This window comes from Rhinichthys klamathensis, unplaced genomic scaffold, assembly GCF_029890125.1.
Source record: "Rhinichthys klamathensis goyatoka isolate OS25496 unplaced genomic scaffold, OSU_Roscu_1.1 h1tg000110l_1, whole genome shotgun sequence".
NCBI classification, from domain to species: domain Eukaryota; kingdom Metazoa; phylum Chordata; class Actinopteri; order Cypriniformes; family Leuciscidae; genus Rhinichthys; species Rhinichthys klamathensis.
This window is the reverse complement of record NW_026606648.1, coordinates 920,566-947,846: the sequence shown is the minus strand read 5'-3', so window position 1 is coordinate 947,846 and position 27,281 is coordinate 920,566. Positions and strand designations below refer to the sequence as shown.

Below are 27,281 nucleotides of genomic sequence, written 5' to 3'. Positions count from 1 at the left end.
CAATGGATTAAACAGGGTACTTTACCAGTGATGCTGTATACCTCTGGACTCGGACAGTAAGTAGAACAGGTAAGGATCCTCACAGTACACAGTACTCTCTTCAGCTCGCAGTAAGGAGACAGTGAATTAAAAGGCTGCTTCCCAAATGATGCAGTGTGCTTCTGGGCTCAACAGTAAGTAGAGCAGGTAAGGATCTTCACAGTACACAGTACTCTCTTCAGCTCGCAGTAAGGAGACAGTGAATTAAAAGGTTGCTTCCCAAATGATGCAGTGTACTTCTGGACTCAACAGTAAGTAGAGCAGGTAAGGATCTTCGCAGTACAACGTACTCTCTTCGGTACACAGCAGGAAGACAATGAATTAAAATGGTACGTTACCAGTGATGCTGTAGGCTTCTGGGCTCAAACAGTAAGTAGAACGGGTAAAAATCTTCACAGTACAATGTACTCTCTTCAGTGCACAGTAAGGAGACAATGGGTTAAAAAGGGTACGTTACCAGTGATGCTGCATGCCTCTGAACTCAACAGTAAGTGGAACAGGTAAGGATCTGCACAGTACTCTCTTCAATTCACAGTAAGGAGACAGTGGGTTAAAAGATCGTTTCTCCAGTGATGCAGTAGGCTTCTGGGCTCAAAACAGTAAATAACAATTAAGGACCTTCACAGTACAGAGTACCCTCTTCAGTGCAGCTGTATCACACTGGACTTCCAATGGGGAGCAGATATAGTAACTTTCCACAAACGTGTAAATGGGGCTAGGGCCACTTCTCAGCAAAGGCACAGCACACTTGTGTTCACTTCAATTCCACAGCCACAAATCAATGTGTATCAATAAGGCAAAAGCACTGCAATTCACTCACACATTAAGGCTGGTCAGAGGCCCCACTCAGTTTGTTGCGCTCGCTCCACGAGGGATTTCTCTCTCAATTCCTCCTCAACATACTCTGAAACACATAGCTCTTCCGACAATCAGATCCACATTTACTGCATCCTCTTCCAGCAATTTAAACACTCATAAGATGAAATCAGTTCACTTATCTCTTCTCTCTCCTTCCACAGCACCAATCCAGACGATAGCTCAGTCCAGCAGACTTCCCACAAACGATCACTCTGATCCAGCAAACTCAAATGGCGATCTCCACACCCCAACGGTTTTCCTGAGGAAGCTTGTATCCAACACTGCTCCAAGTCAACCCTTTAGGCTCTTCAACACTTCCAACTCACTGAGCAACGCGAACCCACTGAACAACCCACTGAACATCAACGACCAACACTCTCTGAATGGTCCCTTTTTATCCTGGCTTGCGTAACAGGAAGCCTGTGTGAGCGCCGCTTCTCTCTCTCTCACACCTGCAATGCATTAGCGCTAATCAGTGCGGGTATGTTTACATCACCGGAGTGGGGCGTGTTGCACACAATAACTTCCCCTGGGAAACTTAGGACTCTCAAGGGGGTTCCGCTTGCCGAGCGATTTTGTCACCCGTGACATCTAACAATTACCATCGCACACCCGCAGGTAATAGATAGGTGCGTAGGAGAGAAGCCCAAAAACAGTCAAAAATCTAAAAAAAACAAAAGGAAATCCCGCACTCAATATTTGCACAAAAGTATCAACAAATATTTATTAGCAACGTTTCATTCCTGATGAAGGTCATGAGACCGAAACGTTGCTAATAAATATTTTGTTGATACTTTTTGCAAGTATTGATAGTGTGCGGGATTTCCTTCTGTTTTTAAATAATATTTGAATTAAATGTCAAGATGTGAATTTTCTTATAGGCCGAACATCACTATTGGTCACAATTGTATTTAAAGGGCTGCACGACTCTGCATTGTAGCAATTATTTTGTCAAATATTGCAATTTGAACTGCGATATGACATTTAATTTCATAGAAATTATATCCCCATACTGTTGAGAAATCCAGACAAACAAAGTACACTACTGCTAATATAAATGGTAACTTATAAGAGTGTTCACACTTTTAAACATTCCAACTTCTACGCACTTTTAACATGTCAAATACTGAAGCTTTTATTTTGGGTAAATAGTGAAATGCAGTTAACTTCTGTCCTCATAATTGTTGGAAATTATGTGAATGTGAATGCAATATTTTCTTACAAAACAGCTGGCCGAGCAACAAAATGGACACTGCATTATATTATAGTAATATAGAGTGCAAGAGTCGAGTAAGTAAGGATACAGTAACATTCATTTTTCTTTATTGGGAAATTATTTTTTTAATGATAACTCATAAACCCTTTAAAGACAGATCTACTGTGAGCTCTGAGGCTGTTAATCAATTGTATATGCTTTTGCTGAAGCCATCTGTTTGCATTATTTTAATAGCCTGGCAAACACCTACATTACATGTTTAATGCCAAATAATCGCTACCAATCAAACAATTGCAATGAGCAAATCACACCAAAAGAACTCTTTAGCTTCTGCCCACTCCCATGAAGCACCACGAATGATGCAATTGAGCCAGCCTCTCGATGCTTTCAAACTATTTTTTGTATATATGCATATTTTGCAATAACCTTAAAATATATTGTTAATGTCCACATAACTCACAACTTTAATCAATAGTTTTATATTTCTCCATTTTTAATTTGATTGTCATTTGCAGTGCTTCATGGGATTAAAGTTATTTCTCTCATTAAAGCTGTTACATACAGTCTTGTACCTTTGCCTTTTTGTCTGTTTTCAAATACTTTTTTGCTTCAAATAGTTTGAAATGTTGTGAATCACCTCATAGCTGGTTGCTTTGGTTCATGGCCGCTGACAAAATGGGCGGGCACTGTTGCACCCTATTCATTCTGAAGTCTTCTTAGGTACACTTAATGCTGAGGAAAGTTACTTTTAAAAGTAATGTGTTAAACAGCTAAATAAAAAATAAAGCAAAAGTGAACAGGAAATGCAGATTCACGCCTGTACAGTAGAGGGCGCAGCTCAAACAAACCATTCAGCTGTGCTCAGTGCTGCCTTTCTGGATTGCAGAAGAATAGGACACAGGAGAGGACAATGGGCTCTATGCACGGCGGTATTTTCCGGTGAAGGTCTAAGGATGCTGGATTACTTCCGCCGATCGTAGAGTCCAATGCTATACCGAGAATTTATGTTGGTTTTTATACTCTATTGCTATACTAAAGAAACGTTAGTCACAAAAACAGACAAAACAGACACTCCTCATTTTGTTTATGCTTCTGTGTTTATTATATTAAATAAACATAACTATATATAAAATTACATCTAAACGTATTAAAGTTTCGTTTCAAAGACGAGAGGACAGTACATTTTGAAGACTCTGCCATAATCCCGTTTTCCTTGGTTTTCCTCCGCTTTAAATCTCCCCAACCGGAAACGCACGAGCATCCTTGCGTCAAACGCGGAAGTTATGCGTGCATATAGCCCATTCAACAACTATATAGTTGGTGAAAAACAGTATGTGACAAAAGAAGTATGTCCGAAATCACAGTACTCATAAAAGGGTAGGCAAAAAGTACCTAAACTACTTCCGCCGAGATTTTGAAGTGCACATATGATGGACTCTTGACTATCCCATGAGGCCACGGGTGAGGATTTGTGAATGGCAGTGAAGCGACGCAACTGCCGCTGGTAAGTCACATGATAATGACAACATGACGAATGTAGTACGTCCAGTTTACATTCATACTACACACATCCATACTATAGAACGTACTTTTTTAGTGGTTGTGAATTAATTACTTATTCAAAATAAGTACCTAATCAAGAGAGTATGTGATTTCGGGCTATTATTTCAGTAATAAAACAACAACAACATAAAAATGCAAAAACACAAATCTGGTTTATCTAAAGTCATTTGTGCTTATGTTTGAATTGTGTTTTCGAGGGTCAACAGCAAACACTGGTTAATAATGTGAGATTAAATACATAAAGTAGGCTATATTTGTATTATTTAACTTATTTAATTGCAGGCTAGCTTATTATTCTAAGTTTGCATGTCAGTTTTTATTCATTTTGAGGAATACTGAATTTGTTTTTGTGAAAGTGAGATGAGTAAATGCTTGCTCATATTTCGTCCAGAACTATAATAACCATCATCTTCACACGGTGTGTGTCCATTACTCTTGATTTCTATCAACATGCGGACAGGAGAGGTGTCAGGAAAACAAGTAACTTGTGTCACTTATTTGAAAAAATAACTATTTTTCTATTGTGTTGTGAATCAAAAGTAATGTTTTACTTTGTTCGTTAAAAAAGTTTTATTTTACATTACTTTACTTCAAAAAAGTAATCTGATTAACTCACATTACTTATAATGTATTGATAACAGAGACACAATATGGCACCCGTTGCGTTTTTATGAAACGAGAGATAGAGACAGAGACAAAAAAAGTAGCAGCAGTTTCAATTACCCAGAGCTCTGATATACAGCATTGCCATTGACAACGGAGAATATTATGAAACATGTGACCAACTAGAATCAAGTATTCGGGAGCTGCACCTATATTTGCAATTTGCCATATAATGTAGCCTAACATCTTACAAATGATCAAGCTGTGTTTATCCAAATAAATATTTTCAGGAATTTGGAAAATAATATTTGTAATCATACCATTTATATTTCTCCAGCAGTTCATATGAGATTTGGATAACTGCTGACTTCAGTAAATTTGGTTCTGAGAGAATATTCTCTGTACCAGACAGGGAATTCCCTGCATTCCCAGCAAACTGAATATAAACATTGATATTTCTGATTTTCCAGCCCAATCATGCTTTCCTTTCTGTTCAAAATTAAATAGGCTGTAGCATACATATGAATGTCACATAATTTATTGAAATGCAATGCATGTGCACTCACATTGTAATGCTGCTTCTGCATTAACGTTGCACTGTTTACTTACTGAGCATATTGCAGATGCAGAAGCAGGATAATTTTCTTATGTTTTGTGTATTTAAAAAAAAACACCCAATTTTTTAGGGATCATCTCGGTGCAGAATCTCATTACAGTGTTTTTAACCACTAGCTGCTGTTTGTTTTGGACTCTTTTTTTAATTATATAAGTAGCTGCCGCATGATGCACATGCCTTTTTATTCTGATTCCTTTTTAATATAGTTTCTTTGACTTGTCCTCCCCGTCATCTCCTTCATTTTTAATTATGAATTCTCTCACATGCCATACAGTATTTCTAGTGCACATTCAAGAGGAAACATGCTAAAATGACATGCTCAGGTGAAGAATGAGTTAAAATGAGCACGCATATGAATATAAATGTTCGAGCCAGAGGATGAAACATCTTTATAGAGGTGCCATTTCCCCGGAGCAAAGCTTTAATCTATATTAAAAGTATGGCACCGGTGGTTAATATCACCTTATCCCTTACGCAAAGACAACAGACAATTAAAGTGGGCTTTGAAAATTAAGGAGAGTCATTTATCAAGGAAATCTGCATTAAACAGGTAGAAAAATCCATTTGGAATGGCAATAAAATGCATTCAATATTTGTCTTGGTAAAATGGGTCTGAATGAATTGATAAAAGGGGTTTGTTTAACAGACGCCAAAAAACAGGGAATTTTGAACATATATACCCACAGCCACACAGTCATTTATGCTTTTTAAGTCAACAATTTCTCATTTATAATGCATTATTATTAATTGTTACATTAAAAAAAATAGATCTTTGGCAGTGGATCTACAAGATTGAAACAAGTAAAAACCCAATAGAATAAACTAATTCATGTATAACTAACTAGAATCAATGGTGTTCAGTTAACTTGAATAAATGGTTTTAGTTTAACTTAGATAAATGATTATCATTTTAATTGAATTAATCAAATTGTCATACAATTGATGCTTTTAGCTTAGTCCTGTGATTTACATAACAACAAACTAAATATAACTTTTCTTTACACATGTGATGTTCAGTGTTGGCAGTTTAGAAGTGATTGCTTTATTATTAGAGCAATTTGAATTCTTGTTAAACCCAAGCAAAAGCTCAACACAAACATAACAAAAACTTTTAAATACCAATAGAACATTAACCATTAACAAGTCTCACAATTTTCTCATCTTGCTTAAAAATGCATGAAATAACACTTTATTTTAACATTTACTCTCCCAATTCAGTCCCGTACAAAAGTCTCGTTTGATTGGGTTACTTGATCGAAACGTTATTTCAAATTGAAAATATCAAGGGTAAAAAGAGGAACTTTTTCAAGTCAATTTAACATAAAGCAATAACATTTGAACCAGAAACCTGATACAATGGTCTTAAATCAAAATTGATTGTTTAAATAAAGTGAACAGCATAAAAACAATGTTTTAGTGTGTAATAACATTTAAGTTTGTTTTGGTTCCTCTGTGTCTCAAGGAGACCAATTGATCTCTGTGCATCCCTCTGTAATGTCAAGGTGGACATTTCCTCAAGATGAAGGTCTCTTATCAGTGCTCAAAAGCTGTGCACAATGATGTTCGCCATTTTGATTGTCCAGGCCAATCTCAGAGGGAGCATATTGGTTTGAGCCATTTCCTGAGCTAGATTACCTTCCTCTGGACTCTTGAGAGGCAGTTATGAGCCTCTAAATTGTTAGACTGCTAATGGGTAATCGCATCTGCAGAAGGAACACAATAATGTAAAGTTTTTCTATGAAAGGGAAAGTATTTTCCAAAGTATTATTTACAGTTCTTAGTATTTTCATATTTTGCATAACAATGGTATATTGCAGTGAGAACAAAATGAGGTTTTATAAATATGATTTAAGGAATTTGATTTAGATTTGTAATTATCTATCCATCCATCCATCCATCCATCCATCCATCCATCCATCCATTGTTATTTTAAGTAAATGTCTTGACTGAATTTAAAATGTCAGGTTTTCATGATTGTAACAATTACCTATAGTGGCTACAGTAAGCGTATATTCATATTCAAATTGTTCCCTTTATTGTATTTATTTAAATTATGTAGCAATTCCCAAGTTTCATTTAATGTTTTATAAATGTAAATGTCATAAAGAGCAAAGTGCTTGTTTTTCTAAACTATTGATAAAATCACACGAACACACACACGACTTACGAAAAACCTCAATAGTTTGGTACATGAAACACGAGGCATCAATTAGGTATCAATCAAATTTCTAAACAATTTTAGTAGAGGAATAAATGCATTATGACGTCACATGACAACAAGTTACTAAACATGAAAACAAAATTAAGAAAAACCCGTGTAACTAAAAAGGTCAAAGAGTGCAACCTAAATAATTATTCATGCCCTGGTGCATGCTGGGAAGAAGGTGAATGGGACTGAAGGACAAAACCATTCATAATGCAACTCACCTGCAAAGCTTGTTGTTTCAACATAATATATCAGAGTATGGAGTAATGGATAAACTTGTATTCCTGAAAGTTGAAAAATGGTAGAACATAGGAATAAATAAATAACTTACAAATAAATAAATAAAAGATATAGTTATTCATAATGGCTGTAACTGACATCAACTTTAAAGTCACCTTGAAATCAGTATTGACAATTCTTGTTTTTATTATATATGATTTATCCTTGCACATAATTTTTTTTTAAATGAATGTGCCCTCATAATCTTTAATCAAAATAACTTCCCTCCCTCTTGCAGAGACATCTCTTCTCTTCTCTGAGTTTACTGATGCGAGGGCGGGACAACCTGTCACTCACATGACATCACAGCAATAGCAAACCACAACAATCCAATCAATTCCCAAATGGATAAAAGCAAGCCCGCCCTATTTTGTCTTGTTTACATTACAGGGAAGAAAAGACTATCGCTACTTCCTGTTCATGGCGACTTTAAAACCAACTGATAATATCTTTTAGTATGCAGTTCCAGAACCTAAATGACTCAAGTGTGTGTCTTGCTGAGAGATAACTGAGGTGGATGATCCTGCTGGGTCTACTGTATGAAATATGAGGTCTGAAACCAGCCCACATTGGAAGTTAATAAGCATTGTCTTCCTGGAGAAAAACTCGGTTTTGGGTCTGTAAACTAAAACCTACAAAAATTCAGAAAGTATTTTAAGGTGCTGCTGTTTTTACCCTCATAATTAAAAACACACAGTGTTTGGCCATCTGTGCAGGCATAAAAATGCCTGTGAGTACACTAATTTACTGCGCTGGGTGTTTTATGATCTTACTTTAATGGGCTGCGTATATGTCTACGTCAAACAACAGGCTGCTCATCTTACCATTAATTTTAACAGAAGAGGACCATCTCCAGTGCCCTCATTTTTCTTTACATTTGAAACCAATACAACATAATGAGGCCTGCCAATAATATTTACTGGTGACATTATGCACTGTCAGAGAACCAATAGCAGAGCAGAGATCGGAGCTATATGAGGTCATCAGCTGCCTTTCATGATTAGGGGGGTTAGGACCTTATACTGCTATCATAAATAACACTGACAACCACAATATAAATTATGTAAATAAGTACTTCAATCGTTCTGAGGGAAACTGTTGATTATTTATCAGAAAATAAGAATGTGCATATGAAGGGACCTAATTGTATTTATTTAGAATTGATTAAAATGTAATTTATTTCATTAGATATATGCTGACAAAAACAAAAGGCTGTCATTTTTAAGAAATAAAGAAGCCAGCTCCTTTTTGTAAATTATTCTCTCACACTCTGAAAGTGAATGGATGTCGCATTGAAAACGCAGACACTTGAAGGATATTTTGATTAAAAAAATAGTTAATTTTTATAGGAAGTAAAGAACAGTAAACTTTTATAAAAAATAAATAAAAAATCCGAATGCTTTTAGTGATTTAAAAAAATCTAATTAAGACAGAAAGGGAATAAAAAAAGGACATAAAATCTCTAGAATGCTCTTTGCAAACAACTCAGATCTCAGATTGAGCGATTCATTGAACTTTACCTGCTTTTCTATTTTAAACTGTCAATGCTTGACAAGGGTAAACATTAATGAATCATTAAGTTTTAAATAAATTATATATATTTTTTATTATATTCACATACACTGTCTTTATGGGTTTAAAACTAAGTGGATCTGAAAGAGACACAGTCACCCTTCATGCTCTTCAGTACACTTATGGCTTATGACAGGCGTTATTACAATACTGACACCTCAAATTACCCTTCATGATACAGTCCAGTACACATGTGCACATACAGTTCAGCACTCTCAAAGTTCAGTGGCTTGATTTAAAGCATACGAGCCATGCCTTGCAACTTCTTACGCTTTGATCTAACTAATACCGTATAGACATTTTGTATCTTAGTCAGTTGAGAACAGAGCTGGAGACCTTCGTGTGCATCATTTGCATGCATGAATTTGAACCTACATTCACGCACCAGCTTCCCTTTATGAATAAACAGAATTTCTGATGAACCATACTTGACCTGTGAATGTTTTGACACCACTGTAACATAACCTATACATATATATATACACATACACACACACACACACACACACACGCACACACACACACACACACACACACACACACACACACACACACACACACACACACACACACACACACACACACACACACACACACACACAAATGTTTTACATACACATTTGGGTGTGTGTATGCATGCAGATGTGTGTGTGCATTTATGTGCAGATATGTGTAAGAGAGCAAGAAGGAAAGATCGAAAAATCTACAATGAATGAAAGTCTGTGTATATGAAACAATCACAGACAGGGAGTGTGTTAAAAATGCATAAATGTGTGTGTGTGTGTGTGTGTGTGTGTGTGTGTGTGTGTGTGTGTGTGTGTGTGTGTGTGTGTGTGTGTGTGTGTGTGTGTGTGTGCGCGCGTGTGTGTGTGTGTGCGTGTGTGCGTGTGTGCCTGTTTGTTTCTACGGGCCACCAGTGGTGGAACCAAGGCTAATTTAACATCATATTGCTAAAGTATTGCTGAACAGACCAATAGACTATGAGTCTAATGATTAAAGGTAGCAGAATAATTATTAATGCATTTATAGCAGCATACGCAATTGTTTATCATCCAGTCTTGAGACATCTGAGAAGATTTCTGCAGTCCGAGTGTTGCTTCAGCACCATGGACAGTGCCGTTTTATTGTAAATCTTTTTCATCATAAAGCAAGGAAAAATAAGCCTTTTGCGCATGCGCGATTCATTAATACGAATTTTATCATTCATTTAAAATATAATCAACGTTAATAATAAAAAAGATTGAGTAAATATGTGTACAATACAATATTTTATTAGGCGGAACATTATATAGGGACTTTTCTTTTTCCACAACTTACATCTGTGAGCATTGTCACTGAACACTAATCAAAGCTACTTATTATCCGGAATGTAGAACACACCATAATGTAAATATGTATTTTATAAATTAGATAGATGTCTAGCAAAAAGTTTTAAGACGTCTCCATTGGCTGATATATGTTTTTTTTTCTTTCTCATTAATAATCACTGTATAGCAGGTGGCCTACATTTGGCATATTTTCAGTATGTTCTGCATCCAGACGACACATCATTGACAGCACAAAACAGGAATCTTCCATTCGTGCAAAAATGCTTTGGGGCCATAAAGCACTTCCGCAGCTCCACACCACACACCTCACTGGACGGAAGCCGAATCATTAAGGCTATACAAACACAAAATAAAGCACTGATAAATACACCTAGTTTGGGATTTGAAGTTCGTCTTCGTCTTAAATATCTTCTCATTTATATAGTGGTCCAGGTAATTGTCAGTTGCGATTTGTTTCCCGTCGATAAAATCCAAGAACAATCGCGACTGAAAATCGCTGCGGCCAAAAAAGGCGGGAACTCCCTGAACCGCGTCCATATGCAGTTTTGCAATGTTTCAGTTTTGTTCAAAGAACTGATACTCATTTTTCCTCGGTTTCTTGAAAGTATCATTCACAGGCACACTTTTGCGAGTCAGTTATACAGGAAAGACTAAAAATCCAGAGAACGTGGAGTATTTCCATCCGCCCATTAGATTCCCTCGTTCCAACTTGAGATGGATTCGATCCTCGCGCTCCACCATCAGTAGAACTCCGTTACTCGCCGCCTCCCGCGTGACATCCTGATCCCCAGCGAAAGCAGATATGACCGGGTACTCATTCTGCATCAGGTTAACCTAAATAACAGAACACAGCGCACTTTAGTCCTTTGAAAGCAGAGAATCGGCTTTCCACTAGGGTTCATGAATAACGCACAGTATGAGAGGTGACTGCAATAGTAGGCTAATTTGTGCAAAAGAATATGGTGCTCCGCTCACCTGTATGGTTTGTCTGTTGTAAACCTTGACCACATGAAAGCTGAAACTGTATATTCCTCTGCGTGGCGCGGTAAACACACTCGCTTTTAGGTCGAAGTGATTGCCAATGTTTACTAAGACCTGAAACAAAAGCAACACGACGCGTTACAAATCCACTAGCAAATTAAAAAGTGTGAATCTACATAAACATTTACGTTTAGCTCTGCAATTTTACACGGACACATGCGGATCTTCAAGCGCAATGTGGCAAGCTGCTTTAACATTTATTCTTTACAAACAATATTAATATATTTTTTTGTTTTTAAATAGTTTTTTTTCTAGTGAAAAATCCAATAGTGACTTGAGTCTTTTCAGCTTCATTTTTTTTTTTTTTTTTTTTTTTTTTGATAGATATTCCAATAGCGAGAAATAACATGTCATTGTTTCTGGCAACAAAATGCATTTCCCCCATTGAATTATATGGTGATCTGTTGTCCAGATATCAATTAATTTTCCAACTACCCTATGTAATACAATTGTTGCTGGTCATATTTCAGTTTTACAAGTATTCATTTGGTAGGTTACTTATTGGTTATTTGTAACTAAGTCAGCTTGTATCAGCTTGTATCAGTTCCAGTTGTACCAGTTTTAAATGTATTTATTTATTAGATACTAGCACTTATTTATAGACACTAGTATCTATCATAATGGTTACAAATACATTTCTTATCTCATTGCAAATGTTTACAGGGCTTGCCATATGCGCATTCCAAACCTGCCAACAGTCGGGTCAGTTGTAATTACAACAGGTCTATTTTAAAGACCGCGGGTCAGTTATTGTTAATCTAAACATTCCCTTGTTGTTAACCTTTGGGGTTAAGTTTAACATTTTTGACAGCACGGGCGTTTTTTGTTGTTGTTGTTGTTGTTGTTATTTTTTGTTTTGTAACTGAGCAATTTGTTGAAAGGTTGGCGACTATTTGCCATTGCACATACATCTAAATAACAATGCATACATTTGATTAAATAATGTTATAGGCTACACGGGAAGGAAATGAGATTTACGCAATTGAATTGGTTGAAAACGTACATCGTGAATATAATAGAAACAATTGTCACTTCGTAAAGTTTCTGCCTGAAATTCCTCAGCACAGCCCTACAAATGCGGTTCCTGTGATTACAAAGTCACCAACGGGACACCTGACCTGGTCAAAATAGATGGTCGTGGATGTGTTGCTCATCTCCGAAGGTTCGTGGTTTGTCCCTCTGACGGCCGAAAAAGCCACTTTGGCGCTGCCGGAGCGCACAGATATCCCAAGTGAAGAGGTGACTCCTCCGTCAGAAGAAGGGTTGGAGTCGCACACCACCAGACACTTTCCCTCCAGAACGATGGGCTCCGTGTCATTCTGGCCCATACATAGACCTATGCCACATCCCAGGAGAAAGGCGAGAGCCAGCATGGCAAAGGGTCCGGGACAGGCTGCTGGCACCATGATCGGAACAAGAATCCTGTGCAAACTGATCTAACCAGCAGCCCCTTGGAGGTTTGATGTGGCTCTATCACCAGGTCCAGACTAACCTCTCTCTCTCTTTCTCTCTCACTTACTCGCTTACTCACCGTCACACACACTCCTTTCTTCTCGTCTATGCGCATCAGTTTGAGGTGCTCAGAGTATTTGCGCAATGTTTCCTGAATGATTAAAAAAACAAAACAAAAAAACGAAAAATCAGAACAAAAATATTTTCAAAGCAATAATAGTGCACGAATAACAATTTCTCAGTAAATAGCTAAAAATCATATGGGCTATCAATATCAGACTTGACAAGATTAAATTGCGCAACGATACGCAACATATCATCTCGACTAGAAATACAAGGTCAAACAGCGTTTAGCTCACTTGATATTAACTAAATTTAAAAACAAGTTTTCCAGTTATTTTTCCCCTGTAGTAAATATCACTTCTCGAATCATTACATGCCTTTCCAATTAAATAAATAGATCAATAAAAACAACAGCAGCGTGACATTTAATATCTTAATATTTTTCTTTTGCCTTTTTTCTACTTCATGCTGACATTATGTTACCTGTTAAATCCATAGTTGTGTGTGAGCTGTGTGGCCGCTCCTTCAGCTGTCTTGAGAAGGAGTGAAGCGCGCACCCAATAAGAGTGGAGAAAAGGAATTGCTCCTTCATCCTTTTTAGAGGGCGCTTCACGCCCATCCCTTCTTTTCAAGTACAGTAATAATTCTGGAGCGGACGTTTCTGGACATAAAACCCAGGCATGACCAGAAAATTGCAATTAAGAGTTTGTTTGCTATATATTTGCACTACCACAGCCAGATTTGTTTTGGTGACATCTGTATTATTTTACATAGCAATACAAATAGCAAACATAGTTTTGCATACGGGATTAGCAGAGATGTTTTTAATTTGAAGCTGATGTTATATAGCTTATATCAGGAAATAAATGGACATGCACGTTAGAAATCTCAGCATCCAGGTGGAATGCCTTGAAAGTCAGACACACATCTTGTGCTCCACCCTGTGGAGAAGAAGTGCTATGATCCTCAGTCTGACATCAACCCTATTTCAGTCAGATAATCTCTATAACCTGTTTGGGAGGTTTAAATGAATGAAATATAATTAGTCTATTTAAAATATATATAAAAATAAATAAATTGATTGTTTTAAAGTTCTAAAAGGGGTTTGTAGCAGCGAAGCCATAGAATAAACATTTTTGGTTCCCCATAGAACCTTGTTTTTTAAGTAGTGAGAAGAACATTTAATAAATTCTAAAGAACTTGTGGCATGGGACGGTTCTGTGGATGTTAAAGATTCTTCATGGAACCATGCCAATAAAGAACCTTTTTATTTTATGTGGCATCTTTTTGCATTAAAAGACATCTTTAAAATATATATTTTTTAATTAGTATAAAAAATTAAACAAATTTAAATGTAAAAGTTTAGTTGTTGCCTTAAATTTCTAAGTAAAATCTGTAACACTTTACAATAAGGGTTCATTAGTTAACATTATAGTTAACATGAACTAACTGTACATTATTCATATTTTTATTTGTTAATTTCAACATTTACTATTAATAAAATCAAAAGTTGTATTTGTTAAGATTAGTTAATTCACTGTGAACTAACATGAATAAACAATATATTTTGTATTAACTAACGTTAACAAAGATTAACAAATACAGTAACAAATGTGTTGCTCATTATAGCTCATGTTAGTTAATGTTAACAAATGAAACCTTGTTGTAAAGTGTTACTATAAAATCAAAGTGGTACCAAAGCTCTAAAAAACGATTCGTTGGCTGAACAACCATTACTTATAAAAGTTATTAGATTTAACACAAAAAATTAAGTATTCATAACTTTCCAAACTCTACTTAACATATTTACTGTGTGTAACACAAAAATATAAGTAACTAGGTGAACTTAAATGTATGCATAAATAAAATGAAAAAACATAAGTCATGTCAACTACTATAATAATTGCTTCAAAATTAAGTAAATCGAGCATAACATTTTAAGTAACTATACAAGCCACGTGATATGCAATTTCCCGTGATGCCTTTCCAGCCAAAAATTGGAGCCATTTTGTGAAGCACATATGTGAAGACGCTGAAAAGAGGTAAGCTTAACTTTTTTTAACTTAAGGTACACTCAATCGTTTATTACATTTTTGGTCAAGAAACTAACTTTTAAACTGAATTTCAGAATTGCTACGAATTTTGCATCAACAATTAGAAACGTGTTACGAACACCTATGTAGTCTACAAGTTAATGTATGAAATGAGTGACTTTGCACGAGAGTATATTTGAATTATTAAGCGAGTGTGCTTCCATTGAATAGGCTATCAAGTGTCAAGTGTTTATAGTAGGCTAGTCAGAGTATTTATTGTGTTTTTCGAAATATATGACCATGACGTTGGCACGTATGTATTAATGGTGTGTTCACACCTAACGCGAATTTAATAATTTGCGCGAGTAGATTACAAAGTCAATGCAAAGACACGAATAGACACATCATTCGCGCCGGGCGTCGCGAATGACGCGAATTGGGTGACGCGTTTGCCGCGAACGTCTTCCACGCAAGTTGAAAAATTTGAACTCGAGCAGATTCAAGCGTCTAACTAGACGCGATAGACGCGTATTTGACGCTCTATTCGCGTTCGGTTTGAACACACCATAAGAGGACAATTCGGACGGCGCTTTCCCCCACGGATAAATTCGTAGGCCTACTTTATTAACGAAATGTAGTTGTCATTTATTATATGCAGGCTATGAGTTTTCGGATTAAAAATGTTTTACTTTCCATATTTACAAATTCCCATATATTCTATTCTCTAATATCTATAAATGGATCGCGGGAAAGGGGGGCGTCCAGGCCTTGGGCGCGGGTTAGCCTACTGGTAACGTTCGTTAACATAGGCCTACAAATATTAAATTCGAAAACACATTGGCTACAGCTCCGTGTGCACGATTTATCATTAAATAATGGCGATCTTGATTCAAACACAATATTATTCCTAAATGACAGCTACAACCCTGTCTATTAAACCTTCAAAATTATTATCAAAATAAGTAAATACCCTTTAAGCAAAAGTTTGGCTTCAAACAAAGATTGTAGATCTTTATTTACTGTTTGGCTATTCCAGTAGTGACTGACTGTTAAAATGTTTTGAAGAGATTCGTTCAAAACCTCTGGACAAAAGTCTTCATTAATTAACTTGTTTTGTTTAAATTAATAGATATTATTTAATAGACTCATTTTTATATTTATAGGCATTTAATAATGGACTAATTTGTAACATTTAATTATTGTTTTTTTCTTTTTAGATATATTTTTGATAACCAGAAAAAAAATGTGTGTGTATATATATATATATATATACACACACACACACACAACCAGTAAGATTGTTTAATGTTTTTAAAAGAAGTCTCTTCTGCCCACCAAGCCTTCATTTATTTGATCCAAAATACAGCAAAAACTGTAATATTGTGATTATTATTATTATAATTTTTTACAATTTAAAACAACTGTTTTCTATTTGAATATATTTTAAGATGCAATTTAAAAGTTTTGGGTCAATTAGAACTTTTTTTTTTAAATAAATAAAATAAATTAATACTTTTATCCAGCAAGTATAAATTGATAAAAACGTGACAGTATAGACATTTTAAATGTTGCAAATGTAAGAGGCTGTAAGAGATTTATTTTATTTTAAAATATAAAGGTACATTTCTTTCTCATTCTGTGTTTCAATGCAATTGATTTTTTGCAACAGTCTGAACAATAACAAGTGATGTTGCAAGTAAATGCAGATTTCCTGTTTTTTTTTATATACTCATAGGAACGAAGAGGAACTGGAACATCTCACATTGAGGATCATCACGAAAGGTGGCTCAGCAGATGATCCTTCACAGACTGGGGTAACGCTGGAAGGCATAGAGGTGATGAGTCACGAACGCTGTGCTAAGTGAGCTGGTCGATAGGAATTACGTTTGTGAAACTAATTACATGGAAATGCATGAATTATATCTGTTTATTTAAATAGTTTCTTCCGGAAACAACGGACCATATGAGATTCCAAGTCACAGTTCATCTCACTTAGCACGGCGTTCGTGGCTCGACTGGTCGAGACTGTTAATGGCTCCTGCCTGTATACGCATAATGTACTGTCTATATTAATTATCTTCTTATTAAACTGTCTGTACACTTACAAAGTTCTCAATGCTTCGGTTTGCATGTAGGGACCCTCATTATGCTACCGTGTTAGTGTGGGGCTATTTTGAGCCTTGTTAGTGGTATTAACTAGCGATTTACTTTTGCTTATTCTATGCCCCATATACTAGCGTTATAAGCTAAACAGTTTTTAGAGATAAAACTCTACGTACATTCGATTATCATGAAAACGCATACCAGAGAACGATCAACTCGGTAACCATGTGTTAATTACCCCTAGGTTCATTTTTCACCGGAATTGTCCTTTAAGAGGTTTTTTGTATGTTGCAAAAGTAAATATTGGAAAAATGTAAATCTTTTGAGAAGTGTTGCAAAGGTGAAAAAGTGACCTGTTAAAAGTGATTTTCCATTTGTCGATTTGCCACATTTTGTTACATTTCATGTGTGGTTTCAGGCTTTCAAACCTTTGGCAAAAAATAAAAAAATAATAAAGTTAAATGCTTTGTTGTGTGTGATTTGCATGTTTAATTTATTTTAAGACATTGAATGTACTGGAGCAGTGCAGTTAGCAGACCAATAGCTGAAGATCTAAAATAAGTTAAAATGGTTGGTTCAGCTCATTTAATTGTCTTATTTTTATATACAAATGGGCTTAAATGTTAAGTTAACAGAACTAAGATTTGTTTTGATCTCACATGGCCTGCACTGTGTTGGATTTACTTAAAATGTATATGCACCATTTTTGCATCATACTTTTTAAGTAATCCCAACTTGGAATTATTTTACATAAAATAAACAAGAAAACCTTTGTTATATGTACTTAAATATTTGAGTTCACATAACATTCTTTACTTAAAAATATATGTAACGTGATGCATATATTTTTAAGTAAAGAATGTTGCGTGAACTCAAATATTTAAGTACATATAACAACGGTTTTCTTGTTAATTTTAAGTAAAATTATTCCAAGTTGGGATTACTTAAAAAGTATGATGCAAAAATGGTGCATATATATTTTAAGTAAATCCAACACATCAATTTTTAGAGTGTGTGCATTTGCTTCAGTAACTTTGAATTTCAGAAAATTGGAAAACTGAAACTCCTAAAATCAAGCAGAAACGATATTGAAAAGTTAAATGGATGGAAACAAAGCTGTTAAAACGTGTGGTTTCATGCATGTACTGTATGCATAATTGTCATATAGCCTCATTATGAAAAAAAAAACAAAAAACACACACAAAACCCCCCGAAACAAACAAACTTGTAATAAGCTCTCAGTTCTCTGGTTTCCATGGTTCAAAAAGCTTTTCATTGAAGCTCTGGAGTTGCTGTAGAGTGTATAAGTGTAATGTTGGGTTTGACGGGTCTCAGTATATGTTATGTCCACTGAACCCATTCTTAACCTCCCTAATTAATACTTTTCCTCACTCTTCAAAGTTGCTAATTGGAACTATTATGTAAGACGATCATGGCTGACGGCTTCTAAAAAGTGAAATGGGGATGTTACTTAAATTCATAATGGAATGACTTAGCATCTTTATATCTGAAGTATAGTAGGCACTTCACAATATAGTTTTCTTGTCTTTTAGGATACTTGGGAGACTTACCCTGTCAGTTCAAAACGTCTCGGTTACGTATGTAACCCTAGTTCCCTGATAGGGAACGTGACGCTGCGTCAAACGCTTTGGGAACGCCCCTGCGTTGTGCGTCATGAAGCACGTATGGAATCAGCCCAATGGAGAGACGGAACGTCATAGGCGGGTGACGTCATCGACCAGGAAACTATAAAGCACCCCAAAAACACAAGCGCATCAGCTTCTGATAGGCCTGAAGGAGCGCTTAACGGGAATGCCGGGAGTATGGCAGAACGACGCAGCGTCTCGTTCCCTATCAGGGAACTAGGGTTACATACGTAACCGAGACGTTCCCTTTCAAGGGAACTTCGAGCTGCGTCAAACGCTGTGGGAACGCGAATACCCACGTCGCCATAGGAGCAAGTGACCGTCATGTGAGATCTAGCGCACAGCGGACGAGAGCACCTGCACGGTGAAGACCATCCAGTCGCATCACAAACCTCACTCAGGGACACTCCTGACAATAAAGCTTTGGATGCAGCCATACTCCTAGTAGAGCAGGCTCGTACAGCCAAAGGTAAAGGCTGACCAGCCGACTCATAAGCACGTGAGATAGCCTCGACCACTCACTTGCTCATTCTCTATTTAGACGCAGGACACCCTTTCCTGGGTGGCCCGAAACATACAAATAAATGTTCTGATTTCCTCCACAGGGCAGCTCTGTGGACATAAGCGTCTACGCCCTCACTGGGCAGAGCAAATTAAGTTTCTCCTGGTCTGACGACAGAAATGGAGGAGGACAGAAAGCCTGCAGAACTGTAGGTCTAACAACATTAGTAGGGACCTTAGGAACATAACCTGGCCTAGGGTATAGAAAAGCCTTAACCATACCAGGCGAAAATTCCAGGCACGAACTGCTGGCCTCAGCCTCAAAGTGCCACGAAGGAAACGAGTTATAAGCGGGTGTCTCCCAAGAAAAACTCCACTGAAAGGGACGTGGTAAGCAACCAGTGCCGCCACATACACCTTTAGTGTGGAGGGGGATAACCCTGTGGAGAAACGCTCCTGCAGGAATTCCAGCACTGCACCCACTGGGCAGTTAACTGGGTCCTACAGGTGTTCTCCATACCAAGAAGTGAAAAGTTTTCACTTCAAAAGCATATAGCTTCCTCGTGGATGGAGCTCTGGAGTGAAGGATGGTCTCAACAACCTCAGTTGAGAGACCGGAATCTAAGAGCTGGGCCCCCTCAGAGGCCAAGCCCACAGTTTCCATAACTCTGGGCGGGGGTGAAATATCATGCCGCCCGCCTGAGAGAGTAGATCCCTCCTGACCGGGAGCTCCAAAGGAGAGCCGTCCAGGAGAGAAACCAGGTCCGCAAACCATACTCGGGCCGGCCAGAACGGGGCTACTAATAGTAGGCTGACCCCGTCCCGGCGAACCCTCTCCAGAACTCCTGGTAGCAGAGCAATCGGGGGAAAAGCGTACAGACGTGACCTCGGCCACGGCTGCACCATAGCGTCCAACCCCAGAGGGGCTGGATGACTGAAGGAGAACCATAGACGACAGTGCGATATCTCCTTGGAAGCGAATAGGTTCGCCTCGGCGCGACCGAAACTCAACCCAAAGGAGCTCCACCACCTCGGGGGTGGAGTCTCCATTCCCCCGGCCTCGGCCCCTGCCTCGACAGAGAGTCCGCTACCACATTCAAATACCCAGGAAGATACATTGCTCTCAGTGATAGTAACTTCCCTAGGGACCACAGGAGGACCTGACGGGCCAACTTGTAAAGCCGGCGAGACCGCAGGCCCCCCTGACGATTTATATAAGAGACCACCGACGTGTTGTCTGACTGAACTAGCACATGATGACCTCTCAGGTCTGCTAGGAAGTGTTTCAGAGCCTGAAACACCGCCAACATCTCTAGACAATTTATATGCCCTGATAGATGATGGTCCTGCCACAGACTTTGGGCTGGACGACCACTCATGACCGCCCCCCACCCTGTGAGGGAAGCATCCGTCGTTAGCTTTACGCGACGACAAAGAGCCCCCAGCACAGGATCTTTGGATAGGAACCAAGTTTCTTTCCACAAGACCAGAGCACGAAGGCAGCGCTGCGTGACTTTGATCGTGCGGAGTGGATTTCCCCTCGGGGAGAATCCCTTGGTCCTGAGCCACCACCGCAGCGGTCTCATGTACAACAGGCCAAGGTATAACGTTGGACACTGCTGCCATCAAACCCAACAGTTTCTGAAACTGCTTTACAGTGAGTAGCTGGCCTAGCTTTACTGTTTCAAGGCTGAAGAATCGAAGCGATGCGGGTGACCTAATCCCAAACAACGCCCAGAAAAGTGGTCTCCAGGGAAGGAGATAAACACTTTTCTTCGCATTCAGCCTCAACCCCAACTTCCTGATATGCGCGAGGACGACATCTCGATGTCGAACCGCCATCTGCTCCGTAAAGTACGGGGAGATAGCTAGACCGAACGGAAGAACCCTATACTGGAATGCCTTGCCCCCGAAGGCAAACCTCAGGAACTTCCTGTGTTGTGGAAGTATGGAAATGTGGAAGTAAGCGTCCTTTAGATCTATCGTGACAAACCAGCCCTCGGACCTGATTTGTGACACGACCTGCTTGATAGTGAGCATCTTGAATTGAGCTTCCCTACCGAGCGATTTTATAGGCGCAAATCTAAAATTGGACGCAACCCCCCATCCTACTTTGGAACGATGAAATATCGGCTGTAATAACCTTGCTCCAAACTGGGAGGAGGAACCCGTTCTATAGCCCCCTTTTGAAGGAGCGTTTTCACCTCTTGTTCCATTACCAGAGCCTGCTCGGGGCCCACACTATGGGCAGAACCCCTCTGAGTTTCGGTGGACGACACCTAAATTGGATCGCATAACCTCTTACTACTGTCTCCAGGACCCACTGAGATATTCTTGGAAGGCTTTTCCACTCTGCCAAACAAATTCTACTAAGGGTACCAGTCTCTCGAGACTGGTCTCTGGTGTAATTTGAGCAGCAAACACAGCGCCCTGTAACGGCGCACCGGCAGGGAACAACTGGTTTGACCGCTCTGAGACCCTCCTCAGAGGGAGCGAGCGTCCCTCGGGAAAGCACTCGCTGGGACCGTCTACGCCCCGGCATGAAGGCGGGGTTGGCAGAACGGGCCCCTGAGGGCACCGAGGAAGAATGAGCACCGTAAAAAGAGGTGAACACCTTTCTCCCTCGATGGGGACCACCCTCAGTGTCAGAGGCGGCGAGCGTCCCTCGGGAAAGCGCTCGCCGGGACCGTCTGCGCCCCGACATGAAGGCGGGGTTGGCAGAACGGGCCCCTGAGGGCACCGAGGGAGAATGGGCACCGTAAAAAGAGGTGAACACCTTTCTCCCTCGATGGGGACCACCCTCACTTTTTTTTTTTTTTTTTCAGAGGAGGCGAGCGTCCCTCGGGAAAGCGCTCGCCGGGACCGTCTGCGCCCCGGCATGAAGGCGGGGTTGGCAGAACGGGCCCCTGAGGGCACCGAGGAAGAATGGGCACCGTAAAAAGAGGTGAACACCTTTCTCCCTCGGTGGAGACCGCCCTCAGCATGACCAATATAACTGGCCTCAAAACAGTTCTATTGCTTTTTATATATATATATATATATATATATATATATATATATATATATATATATATATATATTATATTATATTTATTTCTGTCAGGTCCATAAAGTCAAGAACACACAGACAAAATAATTAAGAATTATTTGAATAGATTGCAAACAGGTTGATGTTCCTGAATTGAAATTTGGCGGTATGGCTCTGTTCAGGGAGTCCTCTGACCTTTCATGAGCACCATGAAATAGCAGAGAGTCAGAGGACAGCAGCAGCAGCATTAGGGAACGCTCACACAGTTTTAGACTGTGAGAGCTAGAATATCCCCCCAAACAAAACCACACCTGGAAATCCTCTGTGATACAGAGGATGATTATTTAACCACATGAGCTATTCCCCCCAAAACAAAATTGAGTGTCTCGAACGGTGTCGACTGAGCCGCCCTAATTTAGCGATTTATAATAGTAAAATATTAATTAATTACTGAAATGACTAATCAAGACCGCAATAGCTAAAACATGCTGTTACCTAGATTATCTGTATTTAAACTGTTTGACAGTCTACAGTGTAAGCTCTATGGATAGATGACTAATCCACCTCTGAGAACGAGCTAGATGAATAAATTAACAGCTGATAGCGCCTTCAGGGGCGTTAACTGAGCAAAGCGCGAGCAAAATAATGATCAAATGTGTTTTATTAACGAAACAAATCAGAGACTTGAGCTCATGGCTTCTGGTCGTCAAGAATATCCCGAATATCCCGAACATCGGGACGGAGGTATCGTTCGTAAGCAGCAGAAACCACCGCCCCATAGCTTAAAGGGTTAAACCGGAGCGAGTGTCGCCGCCGTAGTTGTTGCACAATGCGTAAGAATGAGCTGTATACGGTCCGGAGGCAGTCCGCAGAAGTTAATTCCTATCACAGCAAGCTGTTTGAATCTGCGCTGCATAGTGGTAAAAGCCAGCGTGAGCAACGCGAGTTGCCAATGACAACAGATAACGCACGTAGCCAATATGATCGCATACGCATTTTTATGAAAACGACTAGTTAGATAGCCCAAATGCCACACGGATAGCATTAACAAGAAGCATGTTGCCAACACACTGATAGCATTAACAAGAAGCATGTTGCCAACACACTGATAGCTTTTAGCAATGAAAAAAGGAACTTAGCTTCGTGAAGATTTTCAGAGATGAATGGAGAATGAATCACGTCGAGTCCTGTGTCAATATTGCAGCAGAAGCGAGCAGCGAGCCAGCAGAAGCGAGCAGCGAGCCAGCAGAGCGAGCAGCAAGCATGTATGAGCAAGGTGAATGAGCTTTAAATAGGGCGCCTTGTTTGAGCTTTGGCCATTGAACAGCGAGGGGAGTTAACCAGCTAATGCGGCTCAGCTGGAGCAGATCAGCTGACGGGACAGTGTTGATAGCAAATAGCATAAGCAGCGGCTTGACTACCTGGCCTGCCAGAACTGACGCTGACGCTCAATTTTTCAAAAAGCTTTGGCTGAGAGTGCCGCGTCTGGTCCCACTGTCCAGCAGGGGGAGCGCAAGACGCGATACTCTGCTTTGCTGCGCCTATGCGATGAGCTCGTGGACGGCCGGGGCTGCTCCCGCCCAGCAGCCCCGTGGACGTGAACTTTTAATGGAAGAAACCTTTTAAAAGCTGCTGCCTGCTTCTTTTCTTCCTGAACTTATCAATGACAGTATTAACTAAGTCACTGAATAACCCCGCAGGGGAGAGAGGATCATCTAAAAGAAAGCTTTCTCTTTCTGTTTCATGTTGGAAAAAATCATTTTACCACAAATCGACAGCCTGACGCAGTTCTCGAACCACATCAGTACTGCCTCCTCACTCACGCTCACGTCCTTTAGCAAATCAGCCTGGTATATGCCTGCAATATAGACATTGTATGCAGACACGACGCAGCCTGACCTGCCGCCAAATGCACTTTACAAAGCCGAAATATTTCGCAGCTCGAAGTTCCCTTGAAAGGGAACAATCAATGCCATCCCAGCCATATGTTATTAACAGTTCTTGCATATAAATAGCTATGGTTTTAAAATACATTACAAATAAACTTCACCAGCAACACCATGCTTAGTGTCCATTTACTGTTAGGTGTACTACTGAGAGATCATGCATGTTTACTGGCCCGGTCATAGTCAACATCATCCTTCCTCACAGACTCTCCATGCACCTTTTTTGACAAGCATCACACTGTGGGTGCAGAGTGACAGGCTCTGTGGAGGTTGACGTTGAGTATCTGAGAGCCGTGGCTGACCTGGGGCCTGCAGAAGGGCGAGTAAAAGAAAGAAAACATCAAATGTCAAGCTGGGTGGGCACTGGGCCTGTGTATCACGGGGCCCGGAGCTGTTCATGCCCAGAGAGAGCAGCTCTCCCCAACCACGCGAAACGGTGAATTATTGTGAATGTTATATGACTATTTAATCTGACAGGCAGCAGACCACCATCACTCTTGAGATCGCCTAGACCGCCATGCACAAACATTCCTTTAGATACGTTCTGCTTTATTCAAATGTCAAGCAAAATATTTTACAACCATAAACTAATAAGAAAAAGTAATTGTTTCTAGTTATAACTAAAAAGTAATCTATAGTTATCTAGCTATCTATCCGTCTGTCTTATCCGTCTTATCTGTCTGTCTGTCTGTCGTTTGGTCGGTTCTGTCTGTCTATCTATTTGTCTGTCGGTTGGTCGGTTCTGACTATTTAATCTGACAGGCAGCAGACCACCATCACTCTTGAGATCGCCTAGTAATTCCTAGTAAAACACAAACATTTAGCTGACGCTTTTATCCAAAGCGACTTACAATTGCTATATATGTCAGAGGTCGCACGCCTCTGGAGCAACTAGGGGTTAAGTGTCTTGCTCAGGGACACATTGGTGTCTCGCAGTGGATTCGAACCCGGGTCTCTCACACCAAAGGCATGTGTCTTATCCACTGTGCCATCACCACCACCCCACAAACATTCCTTTAGATATTTTCTGCTTTATTCAAATGTCAATTCTGCCTGTCTGTCTGTTGATCGGTCAGGTCTGTCTGTCAGTCGGTTCTGTCTGTCGATCGTTCGGGTCTGTCTGTCAGTCGGCTCTGTCTGTCGATCGGTTCTGTCTGTTTGTCTGTCTGTTGGTCGGTTGGTCTTTCGGTAGGTTCTGTCTGTCTGTCTGTTGGTTGGTCGGTTCTGTCTGTCTGTCTGTTGGTCGTTTGGTCTTTCGGTAGGTTCTGTCTGTCGGTTGGTCTTTCTGTAGGTTCTGTCTGTCTGTTGGTCGGTTCTGTCTGTCTGTCGGTTCTGACTGTATTTCTGTTGGTCGGTCGGTTCTGTCTGTCGGTCTGTCTGTCAGTTGGTTCTGTCTGTCGATCGGTTCTGTTAGTCTGTCGGTTCTGTCTGTCTCTCTGTTGGTTGGTTCTGTCTGTCGGTCCAACGCAATCTCACAACAATACGTACGTATTTTACGAGGTGGCTTTTTCATACGAATTCGTACAACTTCACTCTCAGGTTTTCGTACAATTTGTCTAGACTCCAGTGGGTCGGTTTAGGGGTGAGGTTTGAGGTGGTCCTTCCTGATGACGCTTTTTGAAAAAACGTATGAATTGCCGTGAGATATGGGCGTCAGTTTGGTTTGAAATGTGCTGGGGACAGAGACGCATTCGGAAGTGCATTTTCAAAAGTGCTGGGTACAATGACACATTCATTTTTTTTCTCTTTCGCGCAGGTCATGTTTTGAAAGACGATGTCCTGTAGCTTAGGCCTACTGATGTAAATAAATAAAAATGTATACAAAGATGTGATGATGTCCGACCAAAAATGTGATGGGTGGGGGGGTTAAATAGTAGGCTACTTTGGGTTTAATTGGTCGTACAATGAGATCTAATATGTTGTTAGTGTCATGAATTTTCACGCGAATAAATACATAGATCAGCCTAATATAGACCTATGTATACTGTAATGGTCCAGTGGCAGAATTCTTTGCCAAGCGTGTCGGAGGTTCTGGGTTCTAATCCGCACTCGAATAGTTTTTTTCCAGCTCATAACGATAATGTTTATCAGTGGTTGTATATCAAGCAGGGACACGTTTGTTTGCATTTTGTTTTGTGATTTCACCAGAACGAATAGAGAATCTCCGCAACGGATTGAAGCGCGCGTCCGAGTGAAGACATTGCGGCGCGTGCGCAAGCCACAACAGAACACTGACTGTATCCGCGCCACTGATCACAGAGGCAACGAGCACATGATCACTTGATTAAAAAAACAACACATGTTAGCGCTAGATCGCCTCTTATTTAACAAACGAACGAAACGAATGCTCTGCTAGTTATCTGGAGATGTTTTACTTGTATTGGTACATCCGTACCGCGTGATGTTTCAAAAGTGGTGGGGACAAAATCGACCTTGGCAAATAGTGGTGGGGACATGTCCTCCCTGTCCCCCCCGTAAATGACGCCTACCGTTGGTCAGTCGGTTCTGTCTGTCGGTCTGTTTGTCTGTCTATTTAGGTTTTAGGTTCTGTTGCATAAATTAGGCCAAAACGTTTTCAACTTTTTAATGTAGGCCCTACCCAGGGCCGTAGCTATTGGATTCGGGGCCCCCTGAAAAAATATTGATGTGGGCCCCCACCACCCTCCACCAATATCATATACTGTACAATAGATGAACATGGAGACCTACATATAACAGAAGATGGTGATGTTGTTGTAAAACCTTTATTTTAAAAGTTAAATGTTTATAAAAAATTACAACTAATAAAAACTAACAAAAAGCAAGAAATTGTTAAATAATAATAAAACCAATTTTTAAAAAGTAATATTTTTTCCCCCCAATCAGTCTGTTATAATTCATAAATCAAAAAGTAAACATTTAGAAATTGACAAGAATGCAGTCTAATTTAAAAAAAAACATTTATTGCCTTATTTTTTAATAAAGATAATATGGAACTGGTAATATTATTAAATAAAGCGAATACATTTATTCATCCAAGTGCAGTGTGTTGTATTCGTGTTTTCTCGATGTTTTAAATATCATCAGCCGGCAGGTCAGATGCATGATGCAATGCGTCGTGACTCGTGTAACTTTTTTTAAAACTCTATTTACAATAGTGTAAAAAGACAGGAATTTAGACCACGTAATCATTCGGTCGATTGCGGCGC

The 27,281-nt window shown here is 39.5% G+C and overlaps 1 protein-coding gene across 1 annotated transcript in view; it reads right to left on the bottom strand.

The window, feature by feature from the left end:
* Positions 1-10,043: 10,043 nt before the first annotated feature.
* The window catches only part of cbln2b (cerebellin 2b precursor), a 449,384-nt gene continuing 432,146 nt past the window's right edge, over positions 10,044-27,281 (bottom strand). The window contains exons 2-4 of the mRNA XM_056254090.1: positions 12,440-12,821; positions 11,256-11,375; positions 10,044-11,114 (exon numbers count right to left, since the gene is read on the bottom strand). Coding sequence (XP_056110065.1) covers positions 10,917-11,114; positions 11,256-11,375; positions 12,440-12,727 — 606 coding nt within the window. The 5' untranslated portion in view covers positions 12,728-12,821 and the 3' untranslated portion in view covers positions 10,044-10,916. The remainder of the gene's footprint in view (positions 11,115-11,255; positions 11,376-12,439; positions 12,822-27,281) is intronic.